This window comes from Balaenoptera ricei, chromosome 1, assembly GCF_028023285.1.
Source record: "Balaenoptera ricei isolate mBalRic1 chromosome 1, mBalRic1.hap2, whole genome shotgun sequence".
Classification (NCBI taxonomy): Eukaryota; Metazoa; Chordata; class Mammalia; order Artiodactyla; family Balaenopteridae; genus Balaenoptera; species Balaenoptera ricei.
In genome coordinates, this window is record NC_082639.1 from 34,960,305 (window position 1) to 34,982,282 (window position 21,978).

Below are 21,978 nucleotides of genomic sequence, written 5' to 3' on the forward strand. Positions count from 1 at the left end.
CTTGTAACCTAAGCCTGTTCTGGCTGTTCTTTTATAATGTCTTATTAAATGCCCTTTGGCTTCCTTTGTGGAATAGTTAATGACTGCTATCTAGAGACTAATTCTGGATCATTCTGGCCAGCTTTTGAGGCCTTGGGGTTATAGAGTAGGCTAGAGTGGCATGTCCGGGAGTCATGCAGTGCTGTGTGCCTCTCCAGAATGGGCTCGAGCACAGAACTGAGATTTGCATTGCACTGATAGTTTTAATTCAGGGGACTGATGAATAAAGTGGGGAAAAAATAGGCAAGTGGGTTAGGCTAGTATCAGTCAACACTTTGAAATGCTTTTCTGAATTTGGGACCAACTCTTTGGATGTTGAACACTGCTGATGGTGTGTAGTGGTTTTTTTAATAGTTGCATACATTAGGATATATGTTGTGGAAATGATGCCAACAGTTCTTACATAATCCAATAATGTTGGAATGTGATTTTGAAAACCGTGGCAAGGAAGAAAGTTTTTTGTGATGCAGTCTTGCTGCCAGTGTTGCAAACAACATTTTTTCATGTGTATTTGTCTTGTGTTGTTGCCCAGTATTTCATGTGTGACTTCACTATGTGTAAGGATTAGGTAGCCTGTGAGTCTCTGACAGCTGAGAGAGTGCATTCAGTCTTGCAGCCGGTCTGCAGGTTTAGAACCTGGTCTACCGTTCAGATGCACCAGCATGAGACTCTGGGGAAGTCAGTACTGTTTACTAGAAGAGCGGTGGTAGAAGCAATGCTTTGCAGCAGTAGCAGCAGTGAGTTGCTCTGTGACGACCTTCCTTAGCTTTTGACACTTAATCCTTGAGTTTGGTTCTCCAGCTGTAAGGGTCATGAATACCTCATGTTCTTGGAGACCCATGTGACTGGAGCAGAGAGCATGGAAAGTGCTAAGGGCATGTTGTCTTTCTTTCGTTCCGTTCAAAATTAGGTGAGGATGCTTATGGTTTCTGTTGAACCTTGTACTAGATGACCTAGGCAGTGAGGTAAGACTTAAGGAATAGGTGGTAGTGGTAATAAACCAAAAGAGCTTGCAGTTAAGGATGGATAATTTGTTAGTAATAGTAAATGGCTAAAGTTTATTTTGTATAATAAATACAGTAGTATTAAGGAAATATATTTAGGACTAACATTTTCCAAATCTCTGGGAGGAAGCGAGACCATTGGAAGACATTAAAGAGAAATGGACGTTTACGTGTTCATGAATATTGAAAATGATGTCAATCCATCTATTCAAGTTAGGTTCAGTAAGGGACTTCCCTGGTGGTCCAGTGGGTAAGACTCCGTGCTCCCAATGCAGGGGACCTGGGTTCAATCCCTGGTTCAGGGAACTAGATCCCGCATGCTGCAGCTGAGACCAGGTGCAGCCAAAATAAATTTTAGAAAATCTTAATAAAAAAAGATTAGGTTCAGTAAAAAAAAAAAAAAAAAAATTTTGGTGGGCTTTAGAAAAGGAAGAAGAGAGGTTGGAGTTTAGAGGAGAGAAAAAGGTGTAGTTGTCTTGGAGAATGGGGAAAAGGTATACCAGGGAAATAGAATTGCCAGCAGGTGGAGGGTTGGGTTTAACCAGAGCTTGGCCAGCTGAATCTAACAGGAAAAGAGCAAAGGTAGTGAAAGTGAATGCAAGGTTATAGTTGGTGCTATTGTCCCCCAGCATCCACTTCCCCCATCCCCAGATCCGGGGGTGAATCCTGGGTAGCCAAAGTCAGTAAGAGTACAGCGCCACCTTTGGTGATTGGAATTGTCCAGGAGTTGGCAAGTATTCCAAATTGGCCCAATGGAGTAAGAGTACTAATTTAAGGGAGCTGGAAGAATATGAGGTGGTGGCCTTAGCCTGGCATACTCAACCTGGAGACATGTGGCAGTTACTGGTAGTGGCAGTTCAGGTTAGGATCATGTGAGTAGAAGACAGGAGGAGGAAGACAGTACTAGATGTGAAGAGGTCAAAAATAGACCATGGTGTTCAGTGAGTGTTGCAGTTCCCACAAGTGTTGGTAGAAGTGGGTGTGGAGAAGGCCCAGGAATGTGAAGGAATGCTGCTAGATAGTGGGCTTAGCTTGAAAGCATGGACTTCAAGAAAATTTGTGTTTAGAAGTGACAGTGGTGTAATAGACTTAGCTCACTACCAGACACCACAGTACTTGGTGTTGAAGAAGAAAAAAATAATCACCGAAAGGGCTCCGAGGGAAGTAGCATCCTAGGCGCGAGTCTGGTTAGAGGTAGAGTAAGAACATTCAGAGAAAAAGCCAGTGACTGAACCCAGAGGTCACAATGGAGGGTTTGGGAAGGGAGCAATGTTGGGTCAGGTTAGGAGTAGGGGAGAGCTAATGGGAATTGTAGTGGCATTGAATGGGAATCTGGTAGAGAGAAACAGGCAAGTGTAGCCCATGACAGGCTTAGACCTGAGGTTCTGCTAATGGAAGGATTAGTCTGACACTAAGGCTGGTAAGCTGGTTTGTGGCTGGGGAAGGAGCGTTTTTGTTAGGAATTCTGCCTCTCCCTGCTCTGAATGGTGCCTCGGGTATTGCAAGGCCTGCTTACATCCCATCAGTCTGGCTGCCTGGTTTTAAAGGCTGTAAATGATACAAAGAAGTGAGCCAACTTAACTTGCACAATATTTACACCTATCCAAGTGATGTTTTAGTACTTCTTACTGGTTCGGGGCAGCCAGCTATACAGCCCTTCTGTCTGGGCTGAGAAGCTGGTGATAGGGGATCTGGATGATTTTTATTTATACCTTTTTGGCAAGGTGCAACTTGCAGGGATCTCAGTTCCCTGACCAGGGATCAAACCCAGGCCCTCAGCAGTGAAAGCATGGGAGTCCTAACCACTGGACCACCAGGGAATTCCTGTGGATGATTTTTAAATAGAATGATTTTCATTTTAGATTACTCTGGGACAAAATAGTGGCCAATTTGGACATTGCTATAGAAGTCCAGATAAGATGAGACCATAGATAAGGCAGTAGGAAAGAACATCAAATTTGAGATGTTCTCAGAAATGGGGTTGACAGATTGAGGTGACTAGTTGAATGTGGAATGAGGAAGAGGGAAGAGTGGGGCATGATTGCAGAGTGGTGCTACAGATAGTGCCACTTGCTGGAGTAGAGAATGCACAAAGGGGAGGAGCCTGTTTGCTTTCAGATACACAGAGTTTGAGGTGTCTGGGGCATCCATAGGGAGTATGTGGGAAGCAGATTTGGAGCTAAGGAGTGAGGTGTAGGCTGAAGCTGAACGTTTGATGCTCATCAGGTGGCTATTGAAAGCTGTGGTCATGGAGGAAATCACATCAGAGCATCTGTGGAGGCCCAAAGATGTGGGGAATCCAGGAAGGGGGACGTCACAGAATCCTAGAGAACAAAGTGACTCAGTTGGCATCAAAACCAAAAGGTCCAAGAAGGTGGAGGCTGAAAGGTGTCCACAGGGCTTAGTGACAGGGAGACTAAGGGTGAGAGCAGCCCTGTGGAAATGGGGTGGCCCCAGACTCAGCAGGTTGAGGGGTGACTAGGGCTGCTACTCCCATAGCCTTCCCCATCTCAGCAACAGCCAGTTCATCCTTACAGGTCCCAGCCAAAACCCTCAGAGTCTATCCCGACTTCTCACTTTTTAGAACACTCCACATCCAATGGGTCTGCAAACCCTCTTGATTCTGCCTTTGATATATCCAGAATTTGACCACTTCTCACCACCTCCATCCACATGGGTCCAGACCTCTGTCATCTCTCACTTGGATTATTGTAGTACCTGCTAGGTGAGCTCCCTGCTACCTTCCTTTTCCTGTCCCACCCCTCTCCAGTCAGTTCTCAACATAGCAGCCAGGGTGTCTGTCCTCTTAAAAGCCATGTCAGACTTTGGGTCACTTCTCTGCTCAAAACCTTAGAGGTTTCCATTCTTTCTCACGAACAAAAGCCAGCATCCTGCAGGAGGCTTCACAGTGTGTCCCCATTTGTCCCACTCCCACTTTCACTGCTCTCCCCCTGGTTTACTCCCTTCCAACCTCACAGGCCTCTTTTTCCTTGAATGTGCCAGCACATTCCCACCTCAAGGCCTTTACACTTCTGCCTCTTGACAGGAAGACTGTTTCCCCAGAGAACTCTAGTATTATAAATGGCTTTCTCCCTCTGTTATTTTGGGGAAGGAATAGGAAAGCCTTCCCTGACCACTCTGTTTAAAATAGCAGCCCCCTCCATGCCCAGATCTTTTGACCACCTGCCCCTGCTTGATTGTTCTCCATAGTGTATATAATCATCTGCTAATCAAAATTGCTTATTTTCTGTCTTTGCTAGACAGTAGTCTTCAGGGCAGAGATTTTTGTTTTGTTTGTTTGTTCTGCTATATCCCAGGATCTGTAACAAAAGAGTACAGAGTAAAAACTCAGTGTGTCGAAGTTGGGAAGTGGGATGAAGGAAGCAAGGGCTGCTGCTGGAAGGGCAGATAAACTAGTTATGTTAGACTATATAATTTATGTGTTAGCTAAATAGGATGCTCTTGAGAGTGAAAGGGATTTGGTTGTCAATTACACTGGGATGAAAGGACTGCCCTAGAATGACCAGAATGGGACTTCTGGTCACTCCAGAGATAAATCTGAGGGAAGGGTCTTTTAGGATGAGACATGTTTATGTGGGATTGAGGGAAAAGGAGCCAACCAAGAAGAGCTTTATGATTATAGTAAAACCAAATGCCTCATTTACCCTGTGCATAAAATTCAATTTTCATAGATTTGAGACACCAGGATGGAAAGTGATTTGGAGTCAGAAAACCTGAGTTCCAGTCCTGCCAATGAAACTTCACCCCCAGAGCTTCAATTTGGAGCTACCACATTCAGTACTGAACATTGAAGTGTTTCTCAAAGTAAGGTCTATGGACCACCCACAAGAAAATCAACAGATTCCTGGATCCCACCATCAAACTGCCTAATCCAAATGCAGGGGAGGATGAGCTTTTAAAATCTTAGATAGAAATAGTACCTGCTCCCTAAATTTCTTGCGAAGATTAAGTGAGAATACCTTACATTTTGTTAGTGCTCAGTAAATGTTGACTTACTACAGGACTATTTTAAGGATCAACTTAGATAAGAGCTCTGAAAATTGTAAACAAACTGTGGTGGCCATGAGATTATGACTCGTAGATCTCTAACTACAGATAATACAATTGATCCAAGATGCTTTGCTCTGAAATCTACCACGTTTGTCTTGTGGCCATGCTTTCCAAGTGCTCCCAAGCCAAGGAGTAGGCTCAGCAGAGATTCTAAAGCAGTCCTGTACCTGGAAGACATGGAACTCTTCTGACAGCCAACTTTGGCTCAAGGACACCCATGATGGCCTTGCCGAACTTCCCTTAGGCTGCATGGTAGTCTATGACTCTGCTACCCAATATTCCTTCACATAGGCTTGATGGCTCCCCTAGCTCCCTCCCCTATTTTTTGAAAGGTGTTTCCCTAATAAAATCCTTGCATTTTAATCCTATTTGGGAGTCTACTGCTTCGAGAACCCAGACTAACATCATAAGCATCACAGAAAAGCAAGGAGGTAAGGATTCTGGGAAGATGGCTGCATATGAAGCACCAGGAATCTGTCCCCCTAACTTCGACAACCAGTACACAGGTAATATTGGTCTGATGTAACTATTTTGGTACTGTGGAGTCTATTGAAGGCTTGCAACATCTAGGGAAGACATAGTAAATTGAGATTTATTTGGGGAATTTCAGCTCTTAGCTCAGCTGAGGCTACCCATCCCCCACCCAGCTCAGCCCCATGGCAGGCAGTTGTGCACATGTTCCTGGAGCACCTTGCACATATCTTGCAGCAGCCAGGGTGAGCAATAAGGACCCTGTCCCCCAAATACTGGGGCTCTGTGTTCTGACTAATCAATCAGCTGCTTCTGATGAAGGAGGTGCAAACACAGATAGCAGCCATTGTTGTTGCACTTACCCCCGCTGTTGCAAGCCCCTCCCCGCCAGCTGAAGTGACTTCAGGGGATATAAACGGCTGGTGGTGCCTACCGGCTCTTCATTTTAGTCTTTTTCCCCTGTTGAGAGCCAGACATTAAAGACTAGGACAATCAAAAGCAATCACATATATGGGAGAAATTAGAAAGTCACTGCACATGCACAGGCTGAGAAGAGACCTGAAAATACCTTAAATTTACACCTCAAGCTGATGGCCCAGGGACAGCCTAGAGCAAAAGAGACAATACAGCAAACTCTGGAGGACAGCCTAGAGCAAAAGAGACAATACAGCAAACTCTGGAGAAGAGAGACAACCTAATTTCCAGGGTTACCACATTATTAGATTCAGTGTCAAGTTTTTAACAACAATAACAAATCATAAGGCATACAAAGAAAAAGGAAAATATGGTCCGAAGGAAAGAAAATAAACCAACAGAAACTATCCCTGAGAATGACCTGGTGGCAGATCTACTAGACAAGGATTTTAGAACAAATGTTTGAAGATGCTCATAGAACTAAAGAAAGATGTGGAGAAAGTCAAGTAAACAATGTATAAACAAAGCAAATACCAGTAACAAGATAGAAAACCTAAAAAGAAACCAAAAAGTTCTGCAGCTGAAAATTACAATAACTGAAAGTATTCACTAAAGGGACTCAAAGGCAGATTTGAGCAGGCAGCAGAAAGAATCAGTGAACTTGAAGATAGGAGAATGGAAATTATTGAGTCTGAGGAACAGAAAAAAAAATTTGAAGAAGGGTGGACAGAGCCTAAGGGACTTTGTGGGGCACCATCAAGCAGACTGACACATACCTTGTGGGAGTTCCAGAAGGAGGAGAGAAAAAGGGGCAAAGAGAATGTTTGAAAAAATAATGGCTGAAAATGTCCAAAATTTGATGGAATACGTGAATATAACCATACAAGAAGCTTAACAAACTCCAAGATGAACTAAAAAAGACCCACACCAAGACATACTAAAAACAAACTGTCAAAAGAAAAGGACAAAGAACCTTGAAATCAACAAGAAAAAAGCAGTTCATTACATACAAGGGATTCTCAATAAGATTATCAGAAGATTTCTCAGAAACTTTGGAGACAGAAGGAAGTAGCTGATATTAAAAGTGCTAAAAGAAAAAACTCATCCAAGAATCCTATATCCAACTATCACAAGAGGACAGATTCCGTATGATTCCATTTATATGAGGTACTTAGACAAAATCGCAGACAGAAAATAGAATAGTGGTAATGAAGAGTTATTGCATAATAGGTATAGTATTTCAGTTTTGCAAGATGGAAAGAATTCTGGAGATGGGTGGTAACAATGTTTGCACAACAATATGAATATACTTAATAGCACTGAACTGTACACTTTAAAATGGTTTAGACAGTAAATTTTGTTATGTGTATTGTACCACAATAAAAAATTGAAACATGATGGTAAAGATGCTGAGGAAAGATGTAGAGAAGAGTAGGCTTGAAACAGAAAACTATTCAATAGTTTTAGGGTCTTACAGTGATTGTCAGATTCTGTACAAAGGGAAGTTAGATGGCCTAAGGAACAAAAACTTTAGTGGAAACAACCAGTATTTAAAGGCTTTTTCATTTGTACGTCATCTTTCCCATTTTTGTAAAAATGTCACAAAGCAAGATTCATGTACTCATTATACAATTTTTGGAGTATATATTTAAATTAAAACTTAAAATTTTTTAAAAGAGATGATATAATAATTTTAAACCAACTGTGGTATTTTAACATCTAATATTTTTTTGTTAATTTTGATTGTCATGAACAATCACTTTCACAGAACAGGAAATAATAAAAATGTTCTACTTGAGTAATAATTTTTAAATGTATTCTAAAATTATGTGAGGGCACTCTGACAAGATGACTCTTCCACTTCTGGTAACGTTGGACCAACTCTTCTGCTGAAGACTGCCAAGAACACTAGGCAAATAACGTATGCTGCCACAATTCCGAGAACTGGCCTCAGGGAAATGGGAACAAACCGACCCTGGAACTGAAGGCTAACTGTACTTAATCAAGATGACGCTGATCAGACCATTCATCTTGATGACCAATTTCAAGATGACTGTCAGAGCTGACTGCTGTTTCTGCATGTAGCTCCCTCCCTTCACCTATAAAAGCTCTTACCCACTGATTGTCAGTAGCGGGGGAGTTGGCCTTTGAACAGGCGTCCACTCCATCCCACCCACTTCTGGTTGCCGACATCTGAAATAAAGCAAACTTTCCACCAAAAAAAAAACACACTAGGCAAAATGTTTTTAAAAATCTTTCTAAAAGCAACAAAATACAACAAAATACTGAGACTCCTAGGCTAGGTCCAGGAGAGGATGACAATGTAGAAAAGTAAGTGATTTTCAGGGCTACCTTTCCCCTGGATATGTTTGAAAACCTCAAAGAGACAACTGAGAGGCTGAGTGCTGATCTGGAAGTTTAAATGTTTGCTGGTCTGGACGAGGCAGCTGTACTGTGCTAGAGGGAAAAATTTGGAGTCCGGGCCCACCAATCGTGCAAACCCTTGTACACTACCCCATGATTTGAGTGGAGGACTTTGAATGGTTGTACCGTGGTAGTAAATTAAACCAACCCTCACATAGATTGTAACCTGACTTGGAGTCGGGTGGGGGCCCAGAAATCTCAAGCCCTAAATTGGATAAAGGTGATCCTGAATTGCTGGTTCCACTCCCCCCACCCCAGGCACCAAGCTAAAGCAAATAAAATACTATTTGTGGAAAATTATATAATCCTAGGCTTTGAATTATTTCTACAGATATTTTCCAAGTGCCAAATCAAGCATATATTCAAAGATAACTAGGTCTACAAGGAGACAAGTCATCATGAACAAGGACCAGCAGAGACAGCAGACAATGGAAAAAGACCCACAGGAAGCCCAAATACCAAAAATATCAGACACAGAATGTAAAGCGACTATGTTTACTATGTTCATTAGATAAAAGGAGAAGCTTGAACGTTTTAGAAGGTGTTATGGGCTGAATTGTGACCCTCTTCAACCCAAATTCATGTATTTAAATCCTAACCCCAGTACTGCCAAATGTGACTTATTGGGACATAGACCCTTTAAAGAGGTAAGGTTAAATGAGATCACTGAGGTGAGGCTTAATCCAATATACCTGATGTCCTTATAAGAAGAGGAGATTAAGACATGGACACACACAAGGAAGGACCATGAAGGCACCAGAAGAAAAAAGGCTTCTACAATCTAAAGAGAGAAGCTTCAGAGTGAAACCAACTCTGACACCTAGATCCTGAACTTTTCAGCCTCCAGGAAGGTGGGGAAATACATTTCTGTTGTTTAAGCCACCCAGTGTATGGTAATCTGTTGTAGCAGCCCTGGCAAACTAATAAAGAGGGAAACAGAGACTGTTTAAATTGACACAGCAGATTTTAAAAGATTAACCAGGTGGAAATCCGAGAACATAAAAATACAATACACCAAAGAAATCAATGGACAGGTTCAGAAGCTGATTAAACACAGGTGAAGATAAAATTAGGGAATTCCCTAGTGGTCCAGTAGTTAGGACTCAGTGCTTTCACTGCCAAGGGCCTGGGTTCCATCCCTGGTCGGGGGACTAAGGTTGTGCAAGCCGCGTAGCACGGCCAAAAAATAAAACTTAAAAAAATAATAAATAAAATAAAATTAGTTAACTGAGTGATAGTTGAAGGAAATCATTTTTAATGAAGTACAGAAAATAAAAAATGTGGAAAATAGAGGATAAAACCTAAGAGATAGAGAATATAGTAAGAAAATCAACCAGTCTGTATCTGGAGTCACAGAAGAAAGAAAAAATGAGAAAATTGAAGAGATAATGGCTGAGACTCAGTCAGAAATGACTGGGGTGGGGAGAGGGGGAAACACCAAAAGAAAGAGTCAAGAATCCCAAAGAGGTTAAATAAAAAGAAATCCACATCTAAACACATCAAAAATGGTACCACAATTTTTTTAAAAAAAAAAAGCAAAAGAGGATATATTACAAGGAACCAGGAAAAAAAAATTACTTTCAGAGGAGAGACATTTAAGCTATTTCATTTCTCAACAGAAACAATGGATGCCAGAAAACAGTAAAATTATAGTTTCAGAGTAGTAAAATGATATCTTCAGCGACCTGAAAGAAAATAATTATCAACTTAGGATTCTATACACAGTAGGATATGAAGGTGAAAAAAAGACATTTTGAGACAAAAATGGAGAGCATTCACAAGCAGTAGACCTGCACTAACAAGCCGAAGATAATGACCCCATTTGGAATATTAGGAGATAAAAAAGGAATGAAAAGCAAAGAAAGAAGTCCTAAACCAAGGCTGCCTACCTCTGAGATGGGGTAGAAGCAAAAGCTGCCTGACACTAGAGAAAAGTAGGAAACTCATTACTAGGATCCTGAATAGATACAAAACAGAAGTCTGCTGCCTGATGGGAGGGCAGGAAACTCCCTCCCCGCAAGCCCCACTGTCATTACAAGGCAGAGTTCAGACGCTCACGTGCACAGGGCCTGTCTATGACTAAGGCTGAAGCAGAACTGAGAAAAACTCCCTGCCACCAACATGAGCCTTGCGTCATAAAGCGAGCAATGGCAAGCTGCTGCTGGGGAAGGGGCAGGAGCATGGAGACAGATTCCCTCTTGTGCAGGCATGCAGGAAGTGTTGAATGCTGAAGCTCAGGAACACTAAGAAAAACTCTGGATTCCAGGTCTCAAACTAAGCACAAGGTATCAGCAGCCCACTATCATCAGAAATGAGGAATTGATTAGATGTGCTTATCAAATGATGACACAGCAGAGGAAAAAGTCATGAACTTGATGATAAGTTGGTAGAAATTCTACAAACAAAAACACAGAGAAAAACATGGAAAAAACAACAGACTATCGAAGAGCTGTGACACAATATCAAGCATGTGACTGAAGTAGCAGATGAAGACAAGAAAAATGTAGCAGAAGAAATGTTTGGAAAATAATGGCTGCAAATTTTCCAAAGTCAATGAAAGGTAACAAACCACAGATCCAGGAAGCTCGGAAAACCCCAAGCAAAATGAACACAGAGGGGGCTTCCCTGGTGGCACAGTGGTTGAGAATCTGCCTGCTAATGCAGGGGACACGGGTTTGAGCCCTGGCCTGGGAAGATCCCACATGCCACGGAGCAACTAGGCCCGTGAGCCACAACTACTGAGCCTGCGCGTCTGGAGCCTGTGCTCCACAACAAGAGAGCCCACAATAGTGAGAGGCCCGCGCACCGCGATGAAGAGTGGCCCCTGCTTGCCGCAACTAGAGAAAGCCCTAGCACAGAAACGAAGACCCAACATAGCAATCAATCAATCAATCAATCAATCAATAAATCTTTAAAAAAAAAAAATGAACACAGAGGAAAAAACACACCCAGGCACTTCATGGTCAAACTTCTGAAAACCAGAGATGGAGAAAATATGACAAGCAGCCAGAGAGAAACAAAGGAGCAAAAATAAGAACTATAGCAGAGTTTTCATTTAAAAACTACGTAAGTTAGAAAGCACTAGCATGACATCTATAAAGTACTGAAAAGGATGGGGAAGTCAACCCAGAATTATATACCCAGCAAAATCATCTCTCAAAAATGAAGGTGAGGGCTTCCCTGGTGGCGCAGTGGTTGAGAATCTGCCTGATAATGCAGGGGACACGGGTTCGAGCCCTGGTCTGGGAAGATTCCCACATGCCGCGGAGCAACTAGGCCCGTGAGCCACAACTACTGAGCCTGCGCGTCTGGAGCCTGTGCTCCGCAACAAGAGAGACCGCGATAGTGAGAGGCCCGCGCACCGCGATGAAGAGTGGCCCCCGCTTGCCACAACTAGAGAAAGCCCTCACGCAGAAACGAAGACCCAACACAGCCAAAAATAAATAAATAAAATAAGTTTAAAAAATAAATAAATAAAACTAACAATTCATGCTTTAAAAAAAAAAAAATGAAGGTGAAATAAAGATTTTGTTTGTTTTCATCATAGGTGAGTTCAAAGCTTTCATTTCCATCTCCATCTTTGGAGGCATTTTCAAGTGCCCTCTTAGAAGAGTGGCTTTCCAGTATTCTAGCTTTCCCTTAGACTTTTATAAAAAAACTTTCAATCTTGAAATAATTTCAAACTTTAGAGAAAAATTGCAAGAATAGGTCAAAGAATTCCTGCATGCCCTTCACTTAGATTGCCCAATTAATATTATACTGCAACTATTTGCCTTGTGACTCTTTCTTCATGTGTATTTATGCATATTTTTTTCCTGATGCCTCATTATTCTTCTAGTACTTGTGTGTAATTTCCTAAAATACAAGGACAATGTCCTACAAAACTATCTGTTCACAGTGAACTAACTTTGATATAGTACTATCATCTCAACCACAGACACCATTCAAATTTCACTGGTTGTCCCAAGAATGTCCTTTATAGGTCCAGAATCCAATCCAAGATCATTCATTGCATGTAGCTGTAATATCTCTTCAGTCTCCTCGGCCTTTGCTGTCTTTCATAACTTTGACAGTTTTCAAGGGTACTGGCAGTTATTTTGTAGAATAACCTCGATTTGTATTTGTCCGTCTTAAGCAGATTCAGTTTATGCACCTTTAGCAGGAATATCATATAAATGATGCTGTGTTCTTCTCAGTGCATTATATCAAGGGACACACAGTTTTGCCTTGTCCGATTACGGGTGGTGTTAACTCTTATCACTTAAGATATGCCTGCTATGTTCATCACTGCAAAGTTAAATATTTTGTACTTCTTAGTTAATAAGTTACTCATATTACTTGGCATTTTACTGTAGAGCTTTTTCTTCTTACCCACTTATTTATTTAATTATTTATATCAGTAGGGACTAGTGGATTCTTATTTTTTTATTCACGGAGTTAAAATCCATTACTGTTAATTATTTACTTTGATACTCAAATTGTTTCAGATAAAGCCAGAGGGAACCCCTTTAGTCTGGCTTCTGTATCCTTTAGACATGTCACCATCATTCCTTGAGCATGTTCTTACTTTCTGGAACGAGATGATCCAAGTTTATTTTGTACTCTCCTTACCCCAGACCTCGAATCAGCCATTTCTCCCTGGAGTTCTGCTACCTTTTAGTAGAGAATGGTATTCAGAAATCAAGATATGGGTTCGCCCCTGAGGCTCATTGTTCTTGGCCTGTCTAGGGGATAGAGCTCACAGATATATGTACAGTCGACCCTCAGCACCCACGGGGGATTGGTTCCAGGACACCCAGCCCCCTCACCCGCCAACCACAACCATACCGAAAATCCCCAGATGCTCAAGTCCCTTATATAAAATAATGTAGTGCAGTCGGCTCTCCATCTTTCCAGGTCCACATCCATGGTTACAGAAGGCTCTGTGTATGTATATCGCACACATGTACATACACACACAACTATATCTATTTCTACATTTATCTACGTATATAAAAAACTGTGTGTTCATCCAGATACCTCCAATTCCAATCCAACTCCACAAGATTTATTCTAGTCTTCCTCGTTTCCATCTTTGTAAATCCGTTCTCTGACAACGAGAAGCCTGGCTCCCATTACTTTCAGTGTATTTACTTATTTGTTCAATCCCCTTATACGTAACCAATCTCTGACCCTGCCAGCCAAGGACTCTTCAGCTTTGCGGTGACCACATGGGCCACTGCACAGAGAGGGAGAGGCAGTGCTTCAGGTTTTGACTCTGTGATTCCATAGCATCGTGTCAGCCCTTTGATGCTTTGAAGAATTGTTTACCCTTTCCTCAACTTTTTTTTTCTTTTTAAAAAAATTTTATTGAAGTATAGTTGATTTACAATGTTGTGTTAATTTCTGCTGTACAGCAAAGTGATTCAGTTCCCTCCACATTTTTAGTTGTTTTCAACAAGACTGTTGTCCAGAATAAAATTGCCTGCAATAGTCTCATAAATTGAATTAAGTATTGTTTTTATGTGCTCTATGAGGAGAAAAGGTCAGGAAGCACTGCTTTGGGTGTTGTCCATTCTCCATGTCCAGTGTTGCCTGAATCAGGTTTCGTTGTGGTTCCCCATGAGCTTGGCCAACTCTAGGCAAAATCTTAAATTGAACCACTTTCATTATATCCAGTATTCAATGGTAGCTCAGTTGCAATTCTCAGTTGAAATCTAGAAAAGGAGAAGCATCACACAGCCCTCCCTAGCCCAAACTTCAGTATGTGTAGGAGTCACCTGGAGGTCTCCTTAAAATGCTGAATCTGTTTCACCTAGTCTGGGGTGGGGCCTGAGAGTCTGTATTTCTAACAAGTTTCCAGGGGATGCGAATCTTGTGGTTGGAGAACTGTGCTCTGAGTAGCAAGAGTCTCTATTCATCACCTTTATTCCAGTGGTCAGGAGGGAGGATACTAAATTATACAACCAGTAAAACTTAGACGTATTTTTAACCTTTAGATTTTTTTCATTTGCTCACACACACGCACAGAAGAGCGGAGTGAAACCCTAAGTACCACTGGCATTTACCAATCTTATTTTATAATTTCTCCTGCCCCTGACCTTTCTATTCCTAGAGTATTTTAAAGCAAATCCAGCCATTATAGTGTTTCAGTGTGCACCTCTGACAGACAAGGCTTAAAAAAATAATAACCACAGTGTTGTTATCACATAAAATGAACAATACGTATAACCCAAAATTAACCGTAATTCCTTGACATCATCTAATACTCAGTTCCTGTCCATATTCTCAGGTTCAGGCAATAGATGAGTGTACTGGTCAGCTACTCCAGCTCCCAGTTCACGCCCCTTAGCCGAACACCTGTTGCCACGGTACCTGGGCTTTCCTTCGGGGCTGAGGGCACAGGTATATCCCTCCCCAAACTGTCTTTTATGGCTTGCCAATTTCATTCTTGGAGGAACTCTGCTAATAAACAACAGGACAAGCTTTAGGATCATGTCCTTTGACCCACCTTCCTGGGTCTCCTCTCAGTCCTCTAGCCTTGAGGCTGGGACAGGAAACAGGAGAGCTGGACAGTTGGCCCTGTCACAGGTTGGCAGCCAAGGTGACCGTGGTGTAGACATTTGAAAGAGGAGAGGCCGGGAGTTGGGGGGAGGGGATCAGGCCTCCCAAACTCTTCTAGCAGCAAACTCTAAACTTTTCCCAGGCATCCTCCCATTGCCAGGGCCCCACTCCGATGTTAATCAGTGTACTGATTGGGTTGTGAGTGGTCAGCTGACTCTCCAGCTCTCCAATCTCTGGCTATAGCTCCAAAAGTCTTCTCTTCACGAAGGATCACACGGAAGCTTGTTTCCACCCTGCCTTCATGCTGCCCGCTGGCCCAGAGCTTGTCTCTCTCACAGCCTATCCCTGAAGCAGCCAGCACACTCTATCCCGACATTTTCCTACCAAGTCCCAAGCCTCTGGTGGTCCCTGAACCGCAAGAGATGACACGTGGTTTCCCAGCCAACCGCTTCCTGACCAGATAGTGAGGGCGTCCGAATCCCCCGCCTGGGACAGAGGCCAGCCTCTGGGCTCCACACCCCACCTGCTCAGCGACCCCTGGAACAGGAGCCCTCACTGTGACGCTCACTTTCTAGGTTCCAAATTTGGCATTAGTCAGGGCTCTTCTGGCTGTGTGTGACAGAAATCAAACGCACAATTGTTTCAGCCAAAAGGGGTTTATTTCTTGAGAGGGTGTGGGGATCTCATGAAACGGCCTGGTCCCAGGAAAGGCAGAGGGAAACGGGCTTCCTCTTGTCTGTCCTGCCTCTTCTTGTACATGAGACCCCCTCAGAGGGGCAAGAAATGTGGCCCCCCCCAGCCCCAAACTTCAGGCCTCAGAGAAGTGCTCTCAGTGCTGCTGACCTCAGATGCCCAGGTCCACCTCAGGCCCATTAGGTTGGGACGCCTGGGGTGGGGGGTGAGCTGGGCATCAGCTCCCCAGGGGACTCGAATGTGCGCACCCAGAGCCAAGAACCGCTGCGTTATAGCGTCAGGCACCCAGAGACACTCTTCTGTAGTTCTCGTTCATAGTTCGGGGGGCAGGGCTCTGGTGACCCCACTTGGGCTCAGATTGCCCACCCCCTCCAGCCCCTGAGGCGCCCCTGTGTACGTGCAGCCGCTGCCACGCTGGGGCGCCTGTGGATGATCCCACAGCAGCTCTGCCATCTGCTTCTCCCCTCCCACCCCTACCTTCTCCTGGAGAGTGTATGCGTGATAGTCATTTTGTCTGACTTCACCTCTCAGAGGCACGTCAGGGGACAAGGCTGAGCTGTGTCCTTAGGATCTGGTGACTTGGTGGAAGATGTCCCAGGACAGGTGGTGGAGGAAGCCAGGACAGAGCTGGCTGAGGAGGGCGGGGGAAGGCAAGGGACAGTTCTTTCCAAGAGCTGTGGTCAGCTCTTTCCAGTCAGGAGAGACAGAGGGCAGAGGCCAGAGAGAGACTCAGGGTCCCGGGAGGATGTCTGGGATGGAAGAGGCCTGAGCATGAGGGCAGGGGCTGATCTGGGTTAATTTTCCCTTGACTGGGGGTCTCCAATCAAGGAGGTCCTGGTGCCAACCCAAGGACAGGTAGGGAGGTTCCTGATCAGCTTGGATGTGCTGTGTAACCCACACTGGGTCTGTCTCCCTCTCTTTGTGCCCAAGGACCCCAGGGACCAGCTCTGACCTCTCTGTGCCAGGCCCCACCCTCATCATACCAGGGACAGATCAAATGACACCACACTCAGGGCTGGATGTTCACTTTTCTTTCCAAAAGACACCAAGCACCCGGTCTAGGTGTGGCAGGGGGACAGAGCCAGGCTGGGGAACCTGGACACTACACACCCAGGGGGCCCTTGGTGGAGGCAGACAATTTAACAACTGGTCTGAAAGTCAAAAGAGAGGAGAGCTGGTTAGCGAGGGGAGCAGCAGGCAGTGGGGGGTGGCAGGGGCTATGGGGTTCAGGCGCGGACCCGGGGACTGGCCAGTGCAGCTCACAGCAGCCCCGCCGGGGCCCATTTCCGGGGCAGGGGTGACATGGCCTGGCTTAGCCATCTGTGTGGGTGTCCATGCAGCGCTAGGCATACTGCGAGACCTGAATTCAGAGGCAGCGGGGCCAGGCCTCCTGGTCTCTCTGAACCTGTTTCCTCGTGTGTAAATCGGGGACATTTGTCCCCCGGCACTGCCTCCTTCGTGGGGTTGCTGTGAGGAGCCCATGGGCCGGGGGAGGCGATGGGGTCTGGTCACCCCAGGGCACTGGGCACCCAGCTTCTCTCTACTGCTGTGTCCTCGAGGCCCAGCACAGAGAAGACACTCACATAGCCTGTCAGTGAGTAAAATAAGTGGTCGTGAAAGGGACTGCAGCTGGCTGGGGTGTGGACAGGTCTGTGCCCGTACCTGCACCTGCATTGGCCGTGCGTGTGCGCCTGAGGGCTGGGGCCTGCCTCCCACCTCTCTCTGAGTGTCTGGGTCTGAGTCTCAGAGCGCAGGGTGGGTGCCTGGGTTGGGGACAAGTTGCTCAGAGCCTAACCGAGCTGGGGGGACACCCTGCGCCCTCCTGGCCCCGCCCGGGGTGCTGCAGGGGCCGGCGGATGCTACTCGGGGCTCAGACATACTCTCGGGCAGCCGCCGAGGGGCCGGGCCGGTAGGGCTGCGGGCTGCTGTTGGATCTCTCGGGCTCCTGGCACGTGCAGCAGAGGAAGGAGCCGCCCAGCATGGCCAGGCCGGCGGCGGCCCAGCCCAGAAACAGGGCTGGACCAAACTCGTACCTGCAAGGGGTGGAGGACGCCATCAGGTGTGCCTGCGCCCCCGCCCCGCCCCGTCCTCGCCCGGGGGCCCCCGGCCTCCGCCCTGGCAGAGCAGAGGGCGGGCTGGACGTGGGGAGCTGAGGCTGGGGCCTCACAAGCCTCCTCGGGCTCGCCTGGTAAGTTGGGATGAGCGTTCACCCTTCCTCCCGCCCCTGCCGCAGCACATCAACACCACCCGGGGCGACCCAGCTCAGGCTGGGCTGCTCCGCGCAACCTCGAGCCCCTTTCCTCCTCCGGCCAGATGAGGGGGCGCGGCGGGGCCCGCCAGGCCCGTCGGGGAGAGGAGGAGAGGGGCAGTCCTGCCACCTCTCTCGGTCACGGTCTGGCCCACGGAACTCGCCGCTGGGCTCCCGCCGCCCTCTGGAGAAGGCCACACTCCTCCGCCGGCTCCACCTGGCACTTCGGCCTCTCCACCCACAATCCCAGCGGGCCAGCCCGGCGCCCCCTCTGCAGCGCCCGGGTCTCCCCACCTCTGTGCCTTTGCACGAGGCGCCCCCTGCCGGAGCGTCTCGCCTCCTGTGCTCCGCCTCCAGGGCCCAGTTCAGATGCCACCTTCTCCGAAGGCTTCCCCTGACCCCAGCTCCGCTCGCCGCCTGGCGCTGACTCTCACTGGGTGGCTGATCAGTTCCTCGTTTGTCTGGCTCCCTGGGGAGCAACTTGAGGGCAGACAGCACCGGATTCATCAATGTCCCCAGGGCCCAGCACAGGGCCTGCAACTCAGGCAGCCTTGTGGAGTGTTGAAGGGACAGGAGCAAGCGCCAGCATGGCATCTCTGAGCAGAGCTACCTCTTGCTTGGCAGGTTTTCATGGCTAGAGCTGCCAGCCCCAGGGAATGAACCTCACTCCTGAAGTCTTCATTTCCTCCCCCTCTCCACTCTGCTGCCTCCTTCAGGGAGCCCTCCTGACTGCAACAACCCAGGCATCTCTTTTCTCATTCTCCCTCCACCCCAGGGCCCAAGGCCTGTTGGGATGTTTGGGGTTGAGACTATCCCATTCTCTGCTCCCCGCAGAGCTGAGAGGTAAGGGAGGGTCCAGGCCCTTCACAGGGCCCCCTATTCGGCCCCCATACCCTGGCCTTACAAGTCCTGACCACTCTAGCTCCTAAATATCTCTGGGCCTACTCTCCACTGCTAGCCCCCAACCCCAAGCCCTATGCTCCAGACCTTTGCATCAGCACCTTACTGGCCTTGCTCCCTCCCCACCATTCTGCACACCACAGCCAGAGGGACTGTCCTGCCTTCCACACCAGGACACGGGAAAAAACCTTCCTATGGCTGCAAGGCCCTCTGCCATCTGCCCTTAGGACTTTTCCAGCCTCATCTCTCCGGCCCAAAGTCACTGTGCCTCCTACAGAAATAACAGCCCAGGCACTGTGCTAAGTCCCTTACCTGCACCATCTCACAGAACCCTCACAACCACACTGAGCTCCGTCCTCGGTCCTAGCTGCCTTTTACAGGGGAGGAAACCAGGCACAGAAAGGTTAAGGAACTTGCCAGTCACACAGCCAGCCCATGCAGAGCTGGGATTTAAATCCAGAGCCAGGGCATTTAGCTCCTGGGGTGGCGTTCAGGGCCCAGCCACAGCTGCTCCGCACTCCAGAGAGCTTCTCAGTGACAGCACCTGGGGCTCGTCCGTCCCCTGTTTCCCCCTCCAAGTGCCCTGCTGGACAAAGGCCAGTGGTCCCAGAGGGGGTGGAGTGGGAGGCCCAGCCTGTTCCCCGGCCCAAGCCATGCCCTGGGGCTCACCTGGCATTGACGGGTGTGCTGGGGTTGAAGAACTCCTGGGTCACCAGTGTGGCATACCACGAGACGGCCGTCAACGTGCAGAGGCCTAAGGACAGGGCGGGGGGGTCTCAGCTCTGCTCTGGCCTCCAGAGGGCCCCCCGGGATGGGGCTACCTGCCACGGTCAAGAGGCTGGAGGAGGAGCCGGGCACTCACCCGCCAGGAGGAAGAGGGCACCCCCAGCGATGGCCACTCGGCCCTTGGCGATGGGGTTGCTATCTCCGACCCGGGTGCACTTCATACCGACGACACTGAGGACCATGGCCACGAAGCCCAGGAGCACGGCCACCACCATCAGGGCTCGCGCTGACTGGATATGACCTGGATGGGGCGGGAGGGACTGAGCGGGGGGGGGGGGGGGGGGGGGGGGCGGGAGAAGTGGGCGGGTGGGAGGAGCCCAAGATGGGAGGGGCTGGAGCTAGAGCAGGACGCTCCTCCTGGGCTACTACCTGCGGCAGGTGTGAGGGGATCCTGGGGGCTCAGGTGACTACAGGGTGTGAGGGCAGAGTGCGGAGGCTGAGCCTCACCGTTTAACCCCACCGTTCGCTCTCCCTCGCAGGTTCTTCCAGGTAGTGTGTGGTGACAGGGTGGTATGAGTTCTCCCATCAGCTGCTTTCTGGCCAGGCGCCTCCCTTTGGGGCCCACCCCTCCCAGACAGCGGGGGGCAGCTTCTCCTCAGGCCTTTCAGATTCAGCAGAAGGAGGAGCTACAGTGTCTGAGGCCCAGCTCAGCCCAGGTTGGCCCTTGGACAGGGATGCCTCGCCCATTGTCCATTCCGACTCTAGTTACCTTCCCCTGCGCCCTTTGAGTCACCCATGGTAGCTGTATGCCTGCTGCCGGGGTCAGTCCCGGGGATCTGGGTCCCTGAGGGAGGCTAGATGACCTGCCTGGTCCAGAGTGGCGGGGGCCATGTGACAGCAGCCCAGCTCAGGCCCGTGCGGCCCCGGGGCGGAGGGCGGGCGGGTCGGCCCCCAGCCAGGGGTAGAGCTGCAGTGGTGCCTGTTTACAAGCCAGCTTGTCAGGCTCAACCCCTACACCCCAGGGGGAGGAGAGCCACCCATGTGCCCAAGCGCCTGGGTGTGGACGTGCATGTACACGTGTGTGGCTGTGTCTGTGCGTGTGGGTAGGTGCACCTGAGTGCCGGCATACTTGTCTACATGGAGGGACTGGCAGGTAGGTGTGTGCGCACAGTGTGTCTGCAGAGTATGGAGAGAAATGGAGGGAAGGGTCTTGACTTAGGGCCTCTGAGTGCCGGGCACTCATCTCCTCTGACCCTCCCAGAGTCCTGTGAAAGTCCTAGTCCCCTTTCCAGATGAGGACAGAGAGGGTCAGTGACTCCTTCAAGGTTACCTTGGCAGAGCTGGCATGTGGACCCATGGCTGCTGGAACCTAGAGCCCCTGCCCCCAGCAGGGCAGCAGGCTGGCCTGGATCTTCATGAGTGCACGGGGGGGGTGGGGGTGGGGGCAGGGGCTGGAGAGGGCAGCCCAGTGCAGACGGCAGACCGTGGGAAAGCTTGCTCCGGACCTCTCGGCCCCATATCCCACCTCCCCATCCCAGCGGGCATGAGGCCTACCTTCCAGGGCAAGCAGCGAGTCATAGAGCTTGCACTGCACCTGACCGGTGCTCTGGGAGGCGCAGGACATCCAGAGCCCTTCGTAGAGGCCCACGGCGGTGATGATGGCGTCGCCTGCGTAGGAGGACTGCTTCCACTGCGGGAGCGCTGTGCTGGCGATGATGCCCACCCAGCCACCCAGGGCCAGGAAGTAGCCCAGGAGCTGAAGGCCTGCGTTGGCCATGGCCCAGGGGAGGGGATGGGGGTTCCAGGGCTCAGGGCTGGGCCAGGGTCCCTGCGGGGGCCGAGGTCATGGCCAGGTGACAGGAGCAGCTGGGTTGGGGGTGGGGTGCAGCAGGTGGTCAGAGGCTGAGAAGGAGAGGTGACAGCCCTGCAGTGGCAGCAGCAAAAGCAGTGGCTGCAGGCTCTAGAATGCTGGGGGAGGCCCGAGCTGGAAAGGCCAGGGGCCCGCCCACAGCCGCCACCTAAGCCAGGGCAAGGTCCCCAGCAAAGCTCCTGCCCAGCCCCCGGGGGGTGGGGCGTGGGGCGTGGCCAAGGTGGTGCCCCTCCCCAGGGATAGAGAAGGGAGGGGCTGGGAGGAGTGACCCCCGGCTGGCCCTCAGGGTCTTTCCCCTAGGGAAACCCCTTTAGGAGCCTGATACGAGTGCCCTAAAATTCTCCTAATTCTTATCCCAAACACCAGCCCTGAGATGATGGACTTTGCCCTTGCACTGCTGATGTGACCCTTGAGGTTTTCTGTCCTCTGACCACAGGACAGAAAGAAAATGGAATTCCAATTTGCAGGAGGTAAGACTAGGGTTAGACACTGGGGAGAACTTTTTGCAGCGGGTTCTGAGGTCAGCTATGGAGAGACTGGGTTGGGGAGGGGTGTTGGGGAGTGGGGGTCCTTGG

General features: G+C 48.5%; 1 protein-coding gene across 1 annotated transcript; it reads right to left on the reverse strand.

The window, feature by feature from the left end:
- Positions 1-15,603: 15,603 nt before the first annotated feature.
- On the reverse strand, positions 15,604-21,570 carry CLDN19 (claudin 19). The gene is made up of 5 exons (XM_059920190.1): positions 21,088-21,570; positions 19,670-19,834; positions 19,477-19,561; positions 17,540-17,692; positions 15,604-16,810 (listed from the first exon to the last, which is right to left on the reverse strand). The coding sequence occupies exons 1-5, from the start codon at positions 21,308-21,310 to the stop codon at positions 16,762-16,764; spliced, it is 675 nt and encodes a 224-aa protein (XP_059776173.1). The 5' UTR covers positions 21,311-21,570; the 3' UTR covers positions 15,604-16,761.
- Positions 21,571-21,978: the final 408 nt, after the last annotated feature.